This window comes from Lissotriton vulgaris, chromosome 2_1, assembly GCF_964263255.1.
Source record: "Lissotriton vulgaris chromosome 2_1, aLisVul1.2, whole genome shotgun sequence".
Taxonomy (NCBI): domain Eukaryota; kingdom Metazoa; phylum Chordata; class Amphibia; order Caudata; family Salamandridae; genus Lissotriton; species Lissotriton vulgaris.
In genome coordinates, this window is record NC_141687.1 from 2,022,877,766 (window position 1) to 2,022,892,289 (window position 14,524).

Sequence of the window (14,524 nt, forward strand, 5' to 3'; positions counted from 1 at the left end):
AGCTCAGTTTTTTTTAACACTAGGTGTACGTGTCTAAATGGGGAGGAGTTTAATTGCTGTGTTCTCGGTAATGCACGTAGGATAGTGAAAGAAAAAAAGCTTATTTGTTGGTTAGTTGTACCCTGTCCATCATTAAATGCCTATCCTGTTGCGGAGATTGATCACCAGTGCCAATAGAAATTGGATTTATATCCCGCATGTACATCATATATGTGTAGTCATAAAATGTCAGAATGGCGGAAGGAAATTAACTTTTCACATTGTCTTCTATCCCTAATAGTTCTATATGCTTATAAAAGAGAATGGTAAATGTCAAACTATAGAACTAGAGAAGAGGCTTGGGCGCACAGCAAACGTGGGATAAACACAAATTGTGAAGGGCGGTTGATGAGATGGGACAAGTAAAGGTGCTCCAACAGGTGACGTAACTAGCCAATACGTCCAGAAATATAACGAAACAGTGTGTTACGTGATACGTAAGCACATCCCTGTATACGGGCACACTTGTAGAGTTCAGCGTCGCTGATTCAAAAAATAGTTCAAATTGGAAGGTTTTCAAAGTTTATATATATTTAGTGCATATTCAAGATATCCATTGTACAGTGGCGTTACATCACGCCATATGTTCCATTGACAGTAATCCAATGAATAGTATTGCAAGGTATGCTCCAATGCATTTCGGACTCGTATAGTCCTTTATCAAGGAGCACTGTGGGAAGGATACAATAACTGCATGTTAGATCAACGGAAAAATGAGCAATTAACAAGTTGTGTGCGTGCAGTCAAAAACGCGTGGGTGAAGGAACACCAAGAAAAAACACCAAGAAAGAAGTCGGTGCATGCGGTTCAAGAAATGGACATTAAGGCATGCGATCAAAAAAACGGCAGTTTGTGAGCCGGTTTGTCTAGGTGGGGGAAGGTGATATTCAGAGTGACCATGCATGGGGGTAACTACCATTGTGTGAAGCGTTAAATAAATCCTAAAGGCAGCGCTAGTTGGGAGAGTGATCGAAGACCAGGACGACGATGAAACGAGGGTGATTGAACAAAATGGAAAGAGTCTTACACTTCCACTTTTAACGAGCGGCTCACGTAGTGCTGCAAACAAGGGGGAAATCAATCAGCAGTTGTCACAAGCGGAGACGCTTGTAAAAGGATAAACAAGCCGTCAAGCGGTCACAATAACTTACTGTGTGGGGTTCGAAGAGGTGGACTACATGACTCGAGCTTCACGGAGGTACTGCGAAGTTCGTGGTGAGGGTAAAGAATGTTAGAAATAAAGAACAGACACCCGAGTGAACGTGAAACCGTGGTGGCCATCTTGTAAAGGTGAAATAAGCCGTAAAATGAATAAAAAAGTAATAGCAGGTACAAGTCACAATATACATGTAGAACGGGGGTTCAATATATCAAGCAATCAGGTTATAGATAACAACTCAGTTCGGTTCTGTCATTGAGCCCAAAGGGCTTGAGAGATTGGAGTTTGTAAATCCACGATGTCTCCCGTTGTAGGAGGGTTTTGTTGTTGTCTCTACCCTCACAGTGGGTGACCATTTCCAGTACCAAATATTTCAACTGGGCTATGCTGTGTTGTGCCTCGTTGAAATGAGTAGCCACAATGGACTTAGTGTTCTTAGTTCGGATGTTTGACTTGTGCTCATTGAGTCTGATTTTTATTTTTCTGCTGGTTTTGCCTACGTAGATCTTCCCACATGGGCATTTCAGCAAGTAAATCAGGTTAGCCGAATCGCAGGTGGCATCAACTTTTAGAGGAATCTCAAAACCTTTCATGGGATGATGTATGACATTGCCCACTATGACATTATTGCAGTTGCTGCAGTGATGACAGGGACGCGTGCCTGTGTGTTTCCTTGGTGTATCAGTGGGTCTTGATAAGATTTCTCTGATGTTCATAGGACAGTTGTAAGCAAAGATGGGGGGATCTTTGAAAAGGTTTCCAAAATCCGGTTCCGACGATAAGATGCGCCAGTGTCTTAATATGATTTTTTTGTAACATTTACTCACAGTGGAGAATTTGGAGACCAATGTCAATCTAGGATTGAGATCCTTTTTTCTGCTTTGCAAAGCTTCAGTCCTTGGGATGGTGAGTGCTCTGTTTTGTGCATCCTTAATGATGTTGTCGGGATAACCTCTAGTGGAAAACCTAGAGGCCATGGTTTGAATTTGGGAGTCTCTCCTATGTTCATCTGATACTATCCGGGTAACTCTCAACATCTGGCTGAATGGAAGATGTCTTTTTAAAGATTCTTGATGGAAACTACTATACAGTAGAGTATTGTTGCGGTCCGTTTCCTTGCGGTATAAATCGGTTTCAATGCCATCTGTGGTGATTTTTACAAGTACATCCAAGAATGTAATTTCTGTGGCTGAAATATTCCAGGTGAACTCAATACGGTCATCTCTGGTGTTCAGTGTAGATAAGGCTAATTCCAGGTGTTCTCGGGATTCTTTCCAAATAAAGAAAAGGTCATCTATATATCGTGCATATAGTATGAGGTTGTCTTTCCAATCCGTGTGGTTTTCAATGTAGTTTGCTTCAAAGTTGCCCATGTAGATATTGGCGTATGTCGGCGCGGCGCAATTGCCCATTGCCATCCCAGACATTTGTAAATACCAATGATCCTCAAAACAAAAATAGCTGTGATACAAAGTAAAGATCATGAGCTCTAAAATGAATGTTTTCAAAGAATCTGCAATGTCCGATTTTAGTAAGGCTGATTCAATAGCCTCGATGCCCCCAGCGTGGGGAATAGAGGTGTATAGACTCTTAACGTCAGCGGTACATAGTAGTATTCGTTCATCTTTCTTGATTTCAACAGAGTTTAATTTATTGATGAAGTCAGTGGTGTCACGAATGTAACTTTTCAAATTGGTAACCATGGGTTGCAAGTGGCGGTCAATAAATTTGCCTGTGGGTTCGTGGATTGACCCCCGTGTAGACACGATGGGCCGGAATGGAGGATCCATTAAGTTCTTGTGTATCTTTGGCAGCATGGTGAGAGTAGGACTTTTGGGATAGTCCACGGTCAGATATCGCTTGGTTCTATCATCAATGATATTGTTTTCTCTTGCTGTGTCGACAATATTGAGTAGCATGGTTTTGTACTCTTTTGTCGGGTTGCTCTCAAGTGGCTGGTATGTTTGGACGTCTAAAACGTGTTCTCTGGCTCTGCAGGTGTAGAGATCCGCATTGAGGATGACTAAGGCACCACCCTTGTCAGCTTTCAAACATTTGATCATAGTGTTATTAGCGATGTTCTTCAATGTGTCATGTTCCTTGTTAGTGATGTTCCTTCTTTTGGTTTTTTTGAAATTAATCTTGGCGATGTCCTGACGGACTAAAGTTTCAAAATTGTCAATACTCTTGTGGCTGCTTGGAGGCATATAGTTGCTTTTAGGTCGTAGGCCCAATAATTGATCAGGTTTAGTTTCCACAACTGGTTCCAAAACTTTTTCGAAAAAGTGCTTTAAGCGTAGTTTTCTAGTGAGCTTAAATGTACTGACTTCTAATTCAAGGAGGTTGGTGTTGTTGGTTGGGATGAATGACATACCCTTTTGTAATGTTTTAATTTCGAAAGGTGTAAGATTGGTATCAGAAATGTTTATGACTAACGATTCTTTCTTGTCTTGGGTTTGTTCTGAGGTTGGCTCTTCTCGTTGTCTTTTCTTTGATCTTTTGCCCCGTCTGGGTCGTCGATTCTGTCTGGGCCTAATTCTAAAAAAGGCTCCGTGGTGGTTGTCGATGAGGTGGATGCTTGAGCTGGACGCTCTTTGGAGGTTGTTCGTTCACTTGGTTGAGGTCTTGGGGGACGGTTGGTGGTATCGCTATCAGATGATGAGGTGTCAGTGTTCTGGGAATATGGTTTGTTTCTTCGTCGTTGGGCGTAAACTTCCGCCCAAGTATAAACTTCCCCAAGTTTGTAGTCTAAAATGTCACGCCTAAATTTGCGTAACTTACGTTCGTTGATTTCCCTGGTGTGACGGTCAATTTGTCGATTGATGTCTTCCAATGTGGTGTTTAGTTCCTCAGGGGTCATAAGATCTTTAAGTTCGCTTTCGGTGGTGGTGATTTCCAAAGATAGTTCTTGGAGGATTCCTGACAGTTCCTCTATAATTAACAAGATTAAATCCAAGCTACACTTGTTTAGGATAGCGTACCATCTGTCAAGGAAGGTTTTAGAATTCTTGCATAGGGAAGGTTTTAACGCAATGCGTAGGCCGCGGGGAATACGGAGTGATTTGTGATACTTGATGAGGGTATTCGCGTGGAGTTTTTGGTTCACACGACGTTTCGATAAGTACAGTAGTTGCTTGAGACATTGTTCCTTCGTTCTACTCGAAGGTGTTTGAGTTAAATCATCGTTGATCAATGCATATATCCTTTCCGTTGCGTCAGAATCAAATGCCAATGTTTCGGCATGGGCTTCAGTGGATTTAGATATATCTTCGTATTGCATCTTAAAGATGATCCGGAGGGCGTGCTGCCAGCCTACAAGGCAGTGGGATATAGATATAGAACTAGAGAAGAGGCTTGGGCGCACAGCAAACGTGGGATAAACACAAATTGTGAAGGGCGGTTGATGAGATGGGACAAGTAAAGGTGCTCCAACAGGTGACGTAACTAGCCAATACGTCCAGAAATATAACGAAACAGTGTGTTACGTGATACGTAAGCACATCCCTGTATACGGGCACACTTGTCCCTGTCATCACTGCAGCAACTGCAATAATGTCATAGTGGGCAATGTCATACATCATCCCATGAAAGGTTTTGAGATTCCTCTAAAAGTTGATGCCACCTGCGATTCGGCTAACCTGATTTACTTGCTGAAATGCCCATGTGGGAAGATCTACGTAGGCAAAACCAGCAGAAAAATAAAAATCAGACTCAATGAGCACAAGTCAAACATCCGAACTAAGAACACTAAGTCCATTGTGGCTACTCATTTCAACGAGGCACAACACAGCATAGCCCAGTTGAAATATTTGGTACTGGAAATGGTCACCCACTGTGAGGGTAGAGACAACAACAAAACCCTCCTACAACGGGAGACATCGTGGATTTACAAACTCCAATCTCTCAAGCCCTTTGGGCTCAATGACAGAACCGAACTGAGTTGTTATCTATAACCTGATTGCTTGATATATTGAACCCCCGTTCTACATGTATATTGTGACTTGTACCTGCTATTACTTTTTTATTCATTTTACGGCTTATTTCACCTTTACAAGATGGCCACCACGGTTTCACGTTCACTCGGGTGTCTGTTCTTTATTTCTAACATTCTTTACCCTCACCACGAACTTCGCAGTACCTCCGTGAAGCTCGAGTCATGTAGTCCACCTCTTCGAACCCCACACAGTAAGTTATTGTGACCGCTTGACGGCTTGTTTATCCTTTTACAAGCGTCTCCGCTTGTGACAACTGCTGATTGATTTCCCCCTTGTTTGCAGCACTACGTGAGCCGCTCGTTAAAAGTGGAAGTGTAAGACTCTTTCCATTTTGTTCAATCACCCTCGTTTCATCGTCGTCCTGGTCTTCGATCACTCTCCCAACTAGCGCTGCCTTTAGGATTTATTTAACGCTTCACACAATGGTAGTTACCCCCATGCATGGTCACTCTGAATATCACCTTCCCCCACCTAGACAAACCGGCTCACAAACTGCCGTTTTTTTGATCGCATGCCTTAATGTCCATTTCTTGAACCGCATGCACCGACTTCTTTCTTGGTGTTTTTTCTTGGTGTTCCTTCACCCACGCGTTTTTGACTGCACGCACACAACTTGTTAATTGCTCATTTTTCCGTTGATCTAACATGCAGTTATTGTATCCTTCCCACAGTGCTCCTTGATAAAGGACTATACGAGTCCGAAATGCATTGGAGCATACCTTGCAATACTATTCATTGGATTACTGTCAATGGAACATATGGCGTGATGTAACGCCACTGTACAATGGATATCTTGAATATGCACTAAATATATATAAACTTTGAAAACCTTCCAATTTGAACTATTTTTTGAATCAGCGACGCTGAACTCTACAAGTGTGCCCGTATACAGGGATGTGCTTACGTATCACGTAACACACTGTTTCGTTATATTTCTGGACGTATTGGCTAGTTACGTCACCTGTTGGAGCACCTTTACTTGTCCCATCTCATCAACCGCCCTTCACAATTTGTGTTTATCCCACGTTTGCTGTGCGCCCAAGCCTCTTCTCTAGTTCTATATCTATATCCCACTGCCTTGTAGGCTGGCAGCACGCCCTCCGGATCATCTTTAAGATGCAATACGAAGATATATCTAAATCCACTGAAGCCCATGCCGAAACATTGGCATTTGATTCTGACGCAACGGAAAGGATATATGCATTGATCAACGATGATTTAACTCAAACACCTTCGAGTAGAACGAAGGAACAATGTCTCAAGCAACTACTGTACTTATCGAAACGTCGTGTGAACCAAAAACTCCACGCGAATACCCTCATCAAGTATCACAAATCACTCCGTATTCCCCGCGGCCTACGCATTGCGTTAAAACCTTCCCTATGCAAGAATTCTAAAACCTTCCTTGATAGATGGTACGCTATCCTAAACAAGTGTAGCTTGGATTTAATCTTGTTAATTATAGAGGAACTGTCAGGAATCCTCCAAGAACTATCTTTGGAAATCACCACCACCGAAAGCGAACTTAAAGATCTTATGACCCCTGAGGAACTAAACACCACATTGGAAGACATCAATCGACAAATTGACCGTCACACCAGGGAAATCAACGAACGTAAGTTACGCAAATTTAGGCGTGACATTTTAGACTACAAACTTGGGGAAGTTTATACTTGGGCGGAAGTTTACGCCCAACGACGAAGAAACAAACCATATTCCCAGAACACTGACACCTCATCATCTGATAGCGATACCACCAACCGTCCCCCAAGACCTCAACCAAGTGAACGAACAACCTCCAAAGAGCGTCCAGCTCAAGCATCCACCTCATCGACAACCACCACGGAGCCTTTTTTAGAATTAGGCCCAGACAGAATCGACGACCCAGACGGGGCAAAAGATCAAAGAAAAGACAACGAGAAGAGCCAACCTCAGAACAAACCCAAGACAAGAAAGAATCGTTAGTCATAAACATTTCTGATACCAATCTTACACCTTTCGAAATTAAAACATTACAAAAGGGTATGTCATTCATCCCAACCAACAACACCAACCTCCTTGAATTAGAAGTCAGTACATTTAAGCTCACTAGAAAACTACGCTTAAAGCACTTTTTCGAAAAAGTTTTGGAACCAGTTGTGGAAACTAAACCTGATCAATTATTGGGCCTACGACCTAAAAGCAACTATATGCCTCCAAGCAGCCACAAGAGTATTGACAATTTTGAAACTTTAGTCCGTCAGGACATCGCCAAGATTAATTTCAAAAAAACCAAAAGAAGGAACATCACTAACAAGGAACATGACACATTGAAGAACATCGCTAATAACACTATGATCAAATGTTTGAAAGCTGACAAGGGTGGTGCCTTAGTCATCCTCAATGCGGATCTCTACACCTGCAGAGCCAGAGAACACGTTTTAGACGTCCAAACATACCAGCCACTTGAGAGCAACCCGACAAAAGAGTACAAAACCATGCTACTCAATATTGTCGACACAGCAAGAGAAAACAATATCATTGATGATAGAACCAAGCGATATCTGACCGTGGACTATCCCAAAAGTCCTACTCTCACCATGCTGCCAAAGATACACAAGAACTTAATGGATCCTCCATTCCGGCCCATCGTGTCTACACGGGGGTCAATCCACGAACCCACAGGCAAATTTATTGACCGCCACTTGCAACCCATGGTTACCAATTTGAAAAGTTACATTCGTGACACCACTGACTTCATCAATAAATTAAACTCTGTTGAAATCAAGAAAGATGAACGAATACTACTATGTACCGCTGACGTTAAGAGTCTATACACCTCTATTCCCCACGCTGGGGGCATCGAGGCTATTGAATCAGCCTTACTAAAATCGGACATTGCAGATTCTTTGAAAACATTCATTTTAGAGCTCATGATCTTTACTTTGTATCACAGCTATTTTTGTTTTGAGGATCATTGGTATTTACAAATGTCTGGGATGGCAATGGGCAATTGCGCCGCGCCGACATACGCCAATATCTACATGGGCAACTTTGAAGCAAACTACATTGAAAACCACACGGATTGGAAAGACAACCTCATACTATATGCACGATATATAGATGACCTTTTCTTTATTTGGAAAGAATCCCGAGAACACCTGGAATTAGCCTTATCTACACTGAACACCAGAGATGACCGTATTGAGTTCACCTGGAATATTTCAGCCACAGAAATTACATTCTTGGATGTACTTGTAAAAATCACCACAGATGGCATTGAAACCGATTTATACCGCAAGGAAACGGACCGCAACAATACTCTACTGTATAGTAGTTTCCATCAAGAATCTTTAAAAAGACATCTTCCATTCAGCCAGATGTTGAGAGTTACCCGGATAGTATCAGATGAACATAGGAGAGACTCCCAAATTCAAACCATGGCCTCTAGGTTTTCCACTAGAGGTTATCCCGACAACATCATTAAGGATGCACAAAACAGAGCACTCACCATCCCAAGGACTGAAGCTTTGCAAAGCAGAAAAAAGGATCTCAATCCTAGATTGACATTGGTCTCCAAATTCTCCACTGTGAGTAAATGTTACAAAAAAATCATATTAAGACACTGGCGCATCTTATCGTCGGAACCGGATTTTGGAAACCTTTTCAAAGATCCCCCCATCTTTGCTTACAACTGTCCTATGAACATCAGAGAAATCTTATCAAGACCCACTGATACACCAAGGAAACACACAGGCACGCGTCCCTGTCATCACTGCAGCAACTGCAATAATGTCATAGTGGGCAATGTCATACATCATCCCATGAAAGGTTTTGAGATTCCTCTAAAAGTTGATGCCACCTGCGATTCGGCTAACCTGATTTACTTGCTGAAATGCCCATGTGGGAAGATCTACGTAGGCAAAACCAGCAGAAAAATAAAAATCAGACTCAATGAGCACAAGTCAAACATCCGAACTAAGAACACTAAGTCCATTGTGGCTACTCATTTCAACGAGGCACAACACAGCATAGCCCAGTTGAAATATTTGGTACTGGAAATGGTCACCCACTGTGAGGGTAGAGACAACAACAAAACCCTCCTACAACGGGAGACATCGTGGATTTACAAACTCCAATCTCTCAAGCCCTTCGGGCTCAATGACAGAACCGAACTGAGTTGTTATCTATAACCTGATTGCTTGATATATTGAACCCCCGTTCTACATGTATATTGTGACTTGTACCTGCTATTACTTTTTTATTCATTTTACGGCTTATTTCACCTTTACAAGATGGCCACCACGGTTTCACGTTCACTCGGGTGTCTGTTCTTTATTTCTAACATTCTTTACCCTCACCACGAACTTCGCAGTACCTCCGTGAAGCTCGAGTCATGTAGTCCACCTCTTCGAACCCCACACAGTAAGTTATTGTGACCGCTTGACGGCTTGTTTATCCTTTTACAAGCGTCTCCGCTTGTGACAACTGCTGATTGATTTCCCCCTTGTTTGCAGCACTACGTGAGCCGCTCGTTAAAAGTGGAAGTGTAAGACTCTTTCCATTTTGTTCAATCACCCTCGTTTCATCGTCGTCCTGGTCTTCGATCACTCTCCCAACTAGCGCTGCCTTTAGGATTTATTTAACGCTTCACACAATGGTAGTTACCCCCATGCATGGTCACTCTGAATATCACCTTCCCCCACCTAGACAAACCGGCTCACAAACTGCCGTTTTTTTGATCGCATGCCTTAATGTCCATTTCTTGAACCGCATGCACCGACTTCTTTCTTGGTGTTTTTTCTTGGTGTTCCTTCACCCACGCGTTTTTGACTGCACGCACACAACTTGTTAATTGCTCATTTTTCCGTTGATCTAACATGCAGTTATTGTATCCTTCCCACAGTGCTCCTTGATAAAGGACTATACGAGTCCGAAATGCATTGGAGCATACCTTGCAATACTATTCATTGGATTACTGTCAATGGAACATATGGCGTGATGTAACGCCACTGTACAATGGATATCTTGAATATGCACTAAATATATATAAACTTTGAAAACCTTCCAATTTGAACTATTTTTTGAATCAGCGACGCTGAACTCTACAAGTGTGCCCGTATACAGGGATGTGCTTACGTATCACGTAACACACTGTTTCGTTAAATGTCAAACTATCAAATGAATGAATCTGTGCTTGGTGCCAGGGTTGTCCAGCTGCTTATTTCTCAGCATCTCTCTAGCAATAAGATTTTTTTTTTATTTGCATTACACATGTGTTTTCATACCAACTCATTCACCATAAGTCTAGCGTTAATGTTCACTTTGGGCCTTGACTGGATAGCTAAGCTGCTCCGGGGGAAATCAGCTTGTGATATTGAGCAGTCAGATTAGTAGAAACCCCAGCACCCTTTTTGGACTGGTTTGGTCAAGGGGTGACCTGTGTGTGTTGTGGATTTTACGTCTTTTGCAGTAGGCATAAATTGAGCATAAAATGTTTGTTCGGCATGCAGAGTGTTTAAATGAGCAGAATCTGCCTGCCCTGCATTCTGTCACGCTCTCACCTGTTCCTGATAGTAACTTGTGTTAGGATGTCACTTTTTCAGAGCAACTTTGTTCTTTTTAACTGTGATATACCAAGTCCATGTTAAACTGTACTTCATTGTTTGGGGAGGCAATGAAAAGCACCGCTGTATAATCTGTTCCGCGCAATAAAGGGTGCGGTCACCATTCCATTTGTGCGAACTTAGCGTTTTTATTCAAAGCACTGGTCACATTAGAAAGTGTTTAAATTCATGCTTGCACTTGTTAGCTGGCTATTCTGGTAGCATGCATAGGCTAACTTGAGCAGAACATCGGATCACTGTTATCTACTTGAAATAAAACATTGGTGCTCTCTTGCTCCTCATTATATTGTACTTAAAGTATTGATGGCAAATCTTGAAGTAATTCCTAGACGGGGCTGGCACAGTAAGCATGGGCTATCAATGTCTGCCACAAGCAAAATGTTGTGTGCTCATCTGAGATTACTTATTTCGTTATTTAACTTGTTGGACCATTCATTGGTTCTTGGTGGTCTGGCCAAAGAGTTTACAGTGTTTTTTGCATCCTTTCAGGTGATAGTGCTTGCTCTGATGACAGTGGAGCTCTTTGGAATGACGGGGCTGATCGGGATAAAGCTGAGTGCTGTGCCTGTCGTCATCCTTATTGCATCCATCGGTATTGGAGTGGAGTTCACTGTCCACGTTGCTTTGGTAGGTACTTTCCAATACTTTTGCACGTGAATGTGAATTTGCCAACACAGGGTGCAAAATCTTTTTAAGACCTTGGGAGGAGTGCTGTAGGAACATTGGAGCCCGAGTCTATTTTTTCGGGGGGCAGTGCAGTTTGCAAATATTATTACTTATTTTTGGGAGCTAGGTTCAATCTTCTGTCACCTAAACTTGGATGTTAATTGCAGCTGTACTCTTTTGTAACACTGTCTGAATGTGTATATTTTCTTTACTGGTGGTCAGTTCAAGAGTAAAATATTCTGTAAAACGCTTGGCTTTGTGCTTAGCATAGTGTGCCACCCAACTTGTACTTTGCTGTTTCTGTCATTGCATCCATATATATGATACACCAAGTAAATAAGCAGCAACTATGGCTTGTATATTATTAAAAACGCTTCCACTTAGAGCCCTCGTGTGTGTGGGTGACTCTGTGTGAATTACTCTGTGTGGGTGGCTCTGTATGTGTGTCAGTGGGTGGCTTTGTGTGTGTGGCTCTGTGTGGGTGTAAATGCAATAGGTCATGCATTTGCGAGCAATTAAGCTATTGGCATTGTAAATAACAATGCCATTTATTTAACGATTACGCTATTGGCAATGTAAATGACAATGCCATTTATTTATGATTTAAAAAAAAAAAAAAGTCATGAGCAATGCCAATAGCTCTACCTTTAATAATGCCGAGACCATTGCATTGTAAATGCTTGTTTATGCCTCTAAGCCTGTCTGCTCTATGCCATAGCTACCATGGCGTGGAGATCAGGTTTATGTAGTGACTTGTGGTTCACCCTGAACAGGATTGTGATTATTTTTTGAGGTGGGTACTCGCCCTCTCAAGTCATGACACAGTATCTTATTCATACATAAAAAATATTGTAACTTGAAAGCTAACCTTGACACGCTGTAACGCAGCTGATCGCCGTCTCCATTCAGACAAGTGCCTCTGCTCTGTTTCTCGCGAGTATTCTTCTGAAAGCGTTCTAATGTATTCAGCTCACCGGATAATGCTCTAGTGAACTCATATATTGAGCTGTCTTTTAGATGAGTTGTTGTTTTTTTTGAATGAAGAAGAAAAGAGTTGATACACGTCATGTGAGCCATGAGCCAAAAAGCTTGCATGAAAACACCTGAACTGTTTCCCCCTGCCTTCAGTGGGAGCTGCACAGGTCCATCCCATCCAAGGAGGTGGCAGGGCGGTGCCAACGAGGAGCCCGCATTCTCATTCTTATTTTCACACCGAACACTGGAGCTGCCAAAAAAAGAGAGTGGTTCATTCCTTAGAATTGCAGAGTCAGATAAGGAGGTAATAAATCTAAACGATACACCCCGCAAATTAAATTCATCCAGGGCCTTCCTAGTCGGTGGAGCAGAAACAGCCAACTGCACGGAGCAACTTCTCCCATAGTACGGGGCAAGAAGTTCCTGGAGTACGTACGCTAGTGGCGTACACCTGCCTCTCGGGTGCGACAGGGGATGTAGACTGAAATTACAGATAAAGCCTGTGTCCAGATCCATCAAAAGGGCGAGCCTCAAGCCACTACACTCTGGCTGCCCTTTAATATGTACCTTAAACTTTTTAATGCACACTGTCTTCCCTGGAATGCACATTTTACAGAAACTCGTAGCCAGTCTCTCTTGCAAGGACTGTATTTCCAGAAATGCATCTGAATCCTTCCTCTGTTTGTTCACGCACAAGTAGTGCAGAATGTCCTCAAAGCGATACGCGCCTGTCTCTGTTTTCACGGACTTATTGGAACATTCTTTGGCGCTTTCTTGTGTGTTGTCGCACAGTGCCCCCTGCAGGAGGACAGCCAGCCAGGCGAGAAACTCTTCCTGGTTCACCGCCTTCCACCGGGCAGTGCTCTTTTTATTCAGCTTCAACGCGACGGAAGCTTTGCTATTAATGTTCTTCAGAGTGGCTTCGACGAACTCGTCCGCTAGCAGCATAAAGCTTTCTTTCCTGGACGGCTGCTGCTGCCGTGGAGGCCGAGGGGTGACGTGTTTAACGTTTATCGCAGAAGCCACCGGATTTACTCGGTTGCGTTTAGAGGGAGGTCTGAGCTTTGCACAGAGGTTCCAAGAGGGTGAAACTACTTCCACGGCCGTGCATTCATGCGGGGCCCACGGCTCCTCCCGAACTGTTGCAATCGCAAAGTCCATTTCACCGGATCCACCCTAGAAGCTCGCATCATGTTCCGAGTCCGCGTGCTTCAATCCACAGCGACTTCGAATAACTGCGATCGAGGGCCGGAAACTCAATGCACGCGATGTTTGTGCAACACATTCACCTGTATCCATTGACTTCGCATTACCAAGGTCAACGAACGCCTCACTGTCTCTGAAACTTGTCTAGACAGGTTGCAAGCTTCAAGTTGTGTGTCGAGGAAATGAAAACAGAAGCGTGAGAGACAGCAGTAGAAGTCGGAACTGTGGGCGAGGTGGCGCAGTCATCACAAACTAATAATTAGTGTGAAACAAAAACTGCTGGCATCTGACAAATAGAGACCAAACCAAAACCCTCACTCTTGTCTCACAGACTAAACTAAGCCCTCACTAATACATTTATAAACTATGCATACCTTGAATTACGAACATGCATCATACAACAGCAGGCCGTCACTTTGCACAATAGGGTAAGCCACGACTATTGTGCTGCGCAGCTCGCTGGGCGCCTCAAGTGAAGTGCTCTCTCCTGTCTCCATTATCTGCACGAGCCAAAGTGCTAAAGGAAACCATGGTATTGACTGTGGTAATGAATGGATGATAGGGTTTGTTAAACGCACGGCTTCTCAGTAAGGGTGCCCCGAGGCTATACAGAGAGTAGGAAAAAGGAAGGAGTATTGAGGGTTTCAAGTGTAAGAAGCCAAGTCTTAAGTTTCTTTCTGAAACGCCTCATCTTCAATTTGTCGCATTTCTGCTGGGAGCCAATTCCAGGCCTGTGGTCCAAGGAGGGGGAAGGATCTGCCTCCTGATATTGTTTTGCGGGCCCTCGGAGCTGTGGCCGAATGGCCAGAGTATAAACGCAGGGTTCTCTTGGGTGAGTAGTGGCGTAACCTGGATGACAGGTAAGTCGAACTCCCAAG

At 43.1% G+C, this 14,524-nt stretch overlaps 1 protein-coding gene across 1 annotated transcript in view; it reads right to left on the bottom strand.

Moving 5' to 3' along the window:
- Window positions 1-13,674, bottom strand: part of USP50 (ubiquitin specific peptidase 50) — a 210,455-nt gene extending 196,781 nt beyond the window's left edge. The window contains exon 1 of the mRNA XM_086959004.1: window positions 12,334-13,674. Within this exon, the coding sequence (XP_086815130.1) occupies window positions 12,334-13,601 (1,268 nt within the window). The 5' untranslated portion in view covers window positions 13,602-13,674. The remainder of the gene's footprint in view (window positions 1-12,333) is intronic.
- Window positions 13,675-14,524: the final 850 nt, after the last annotated feature.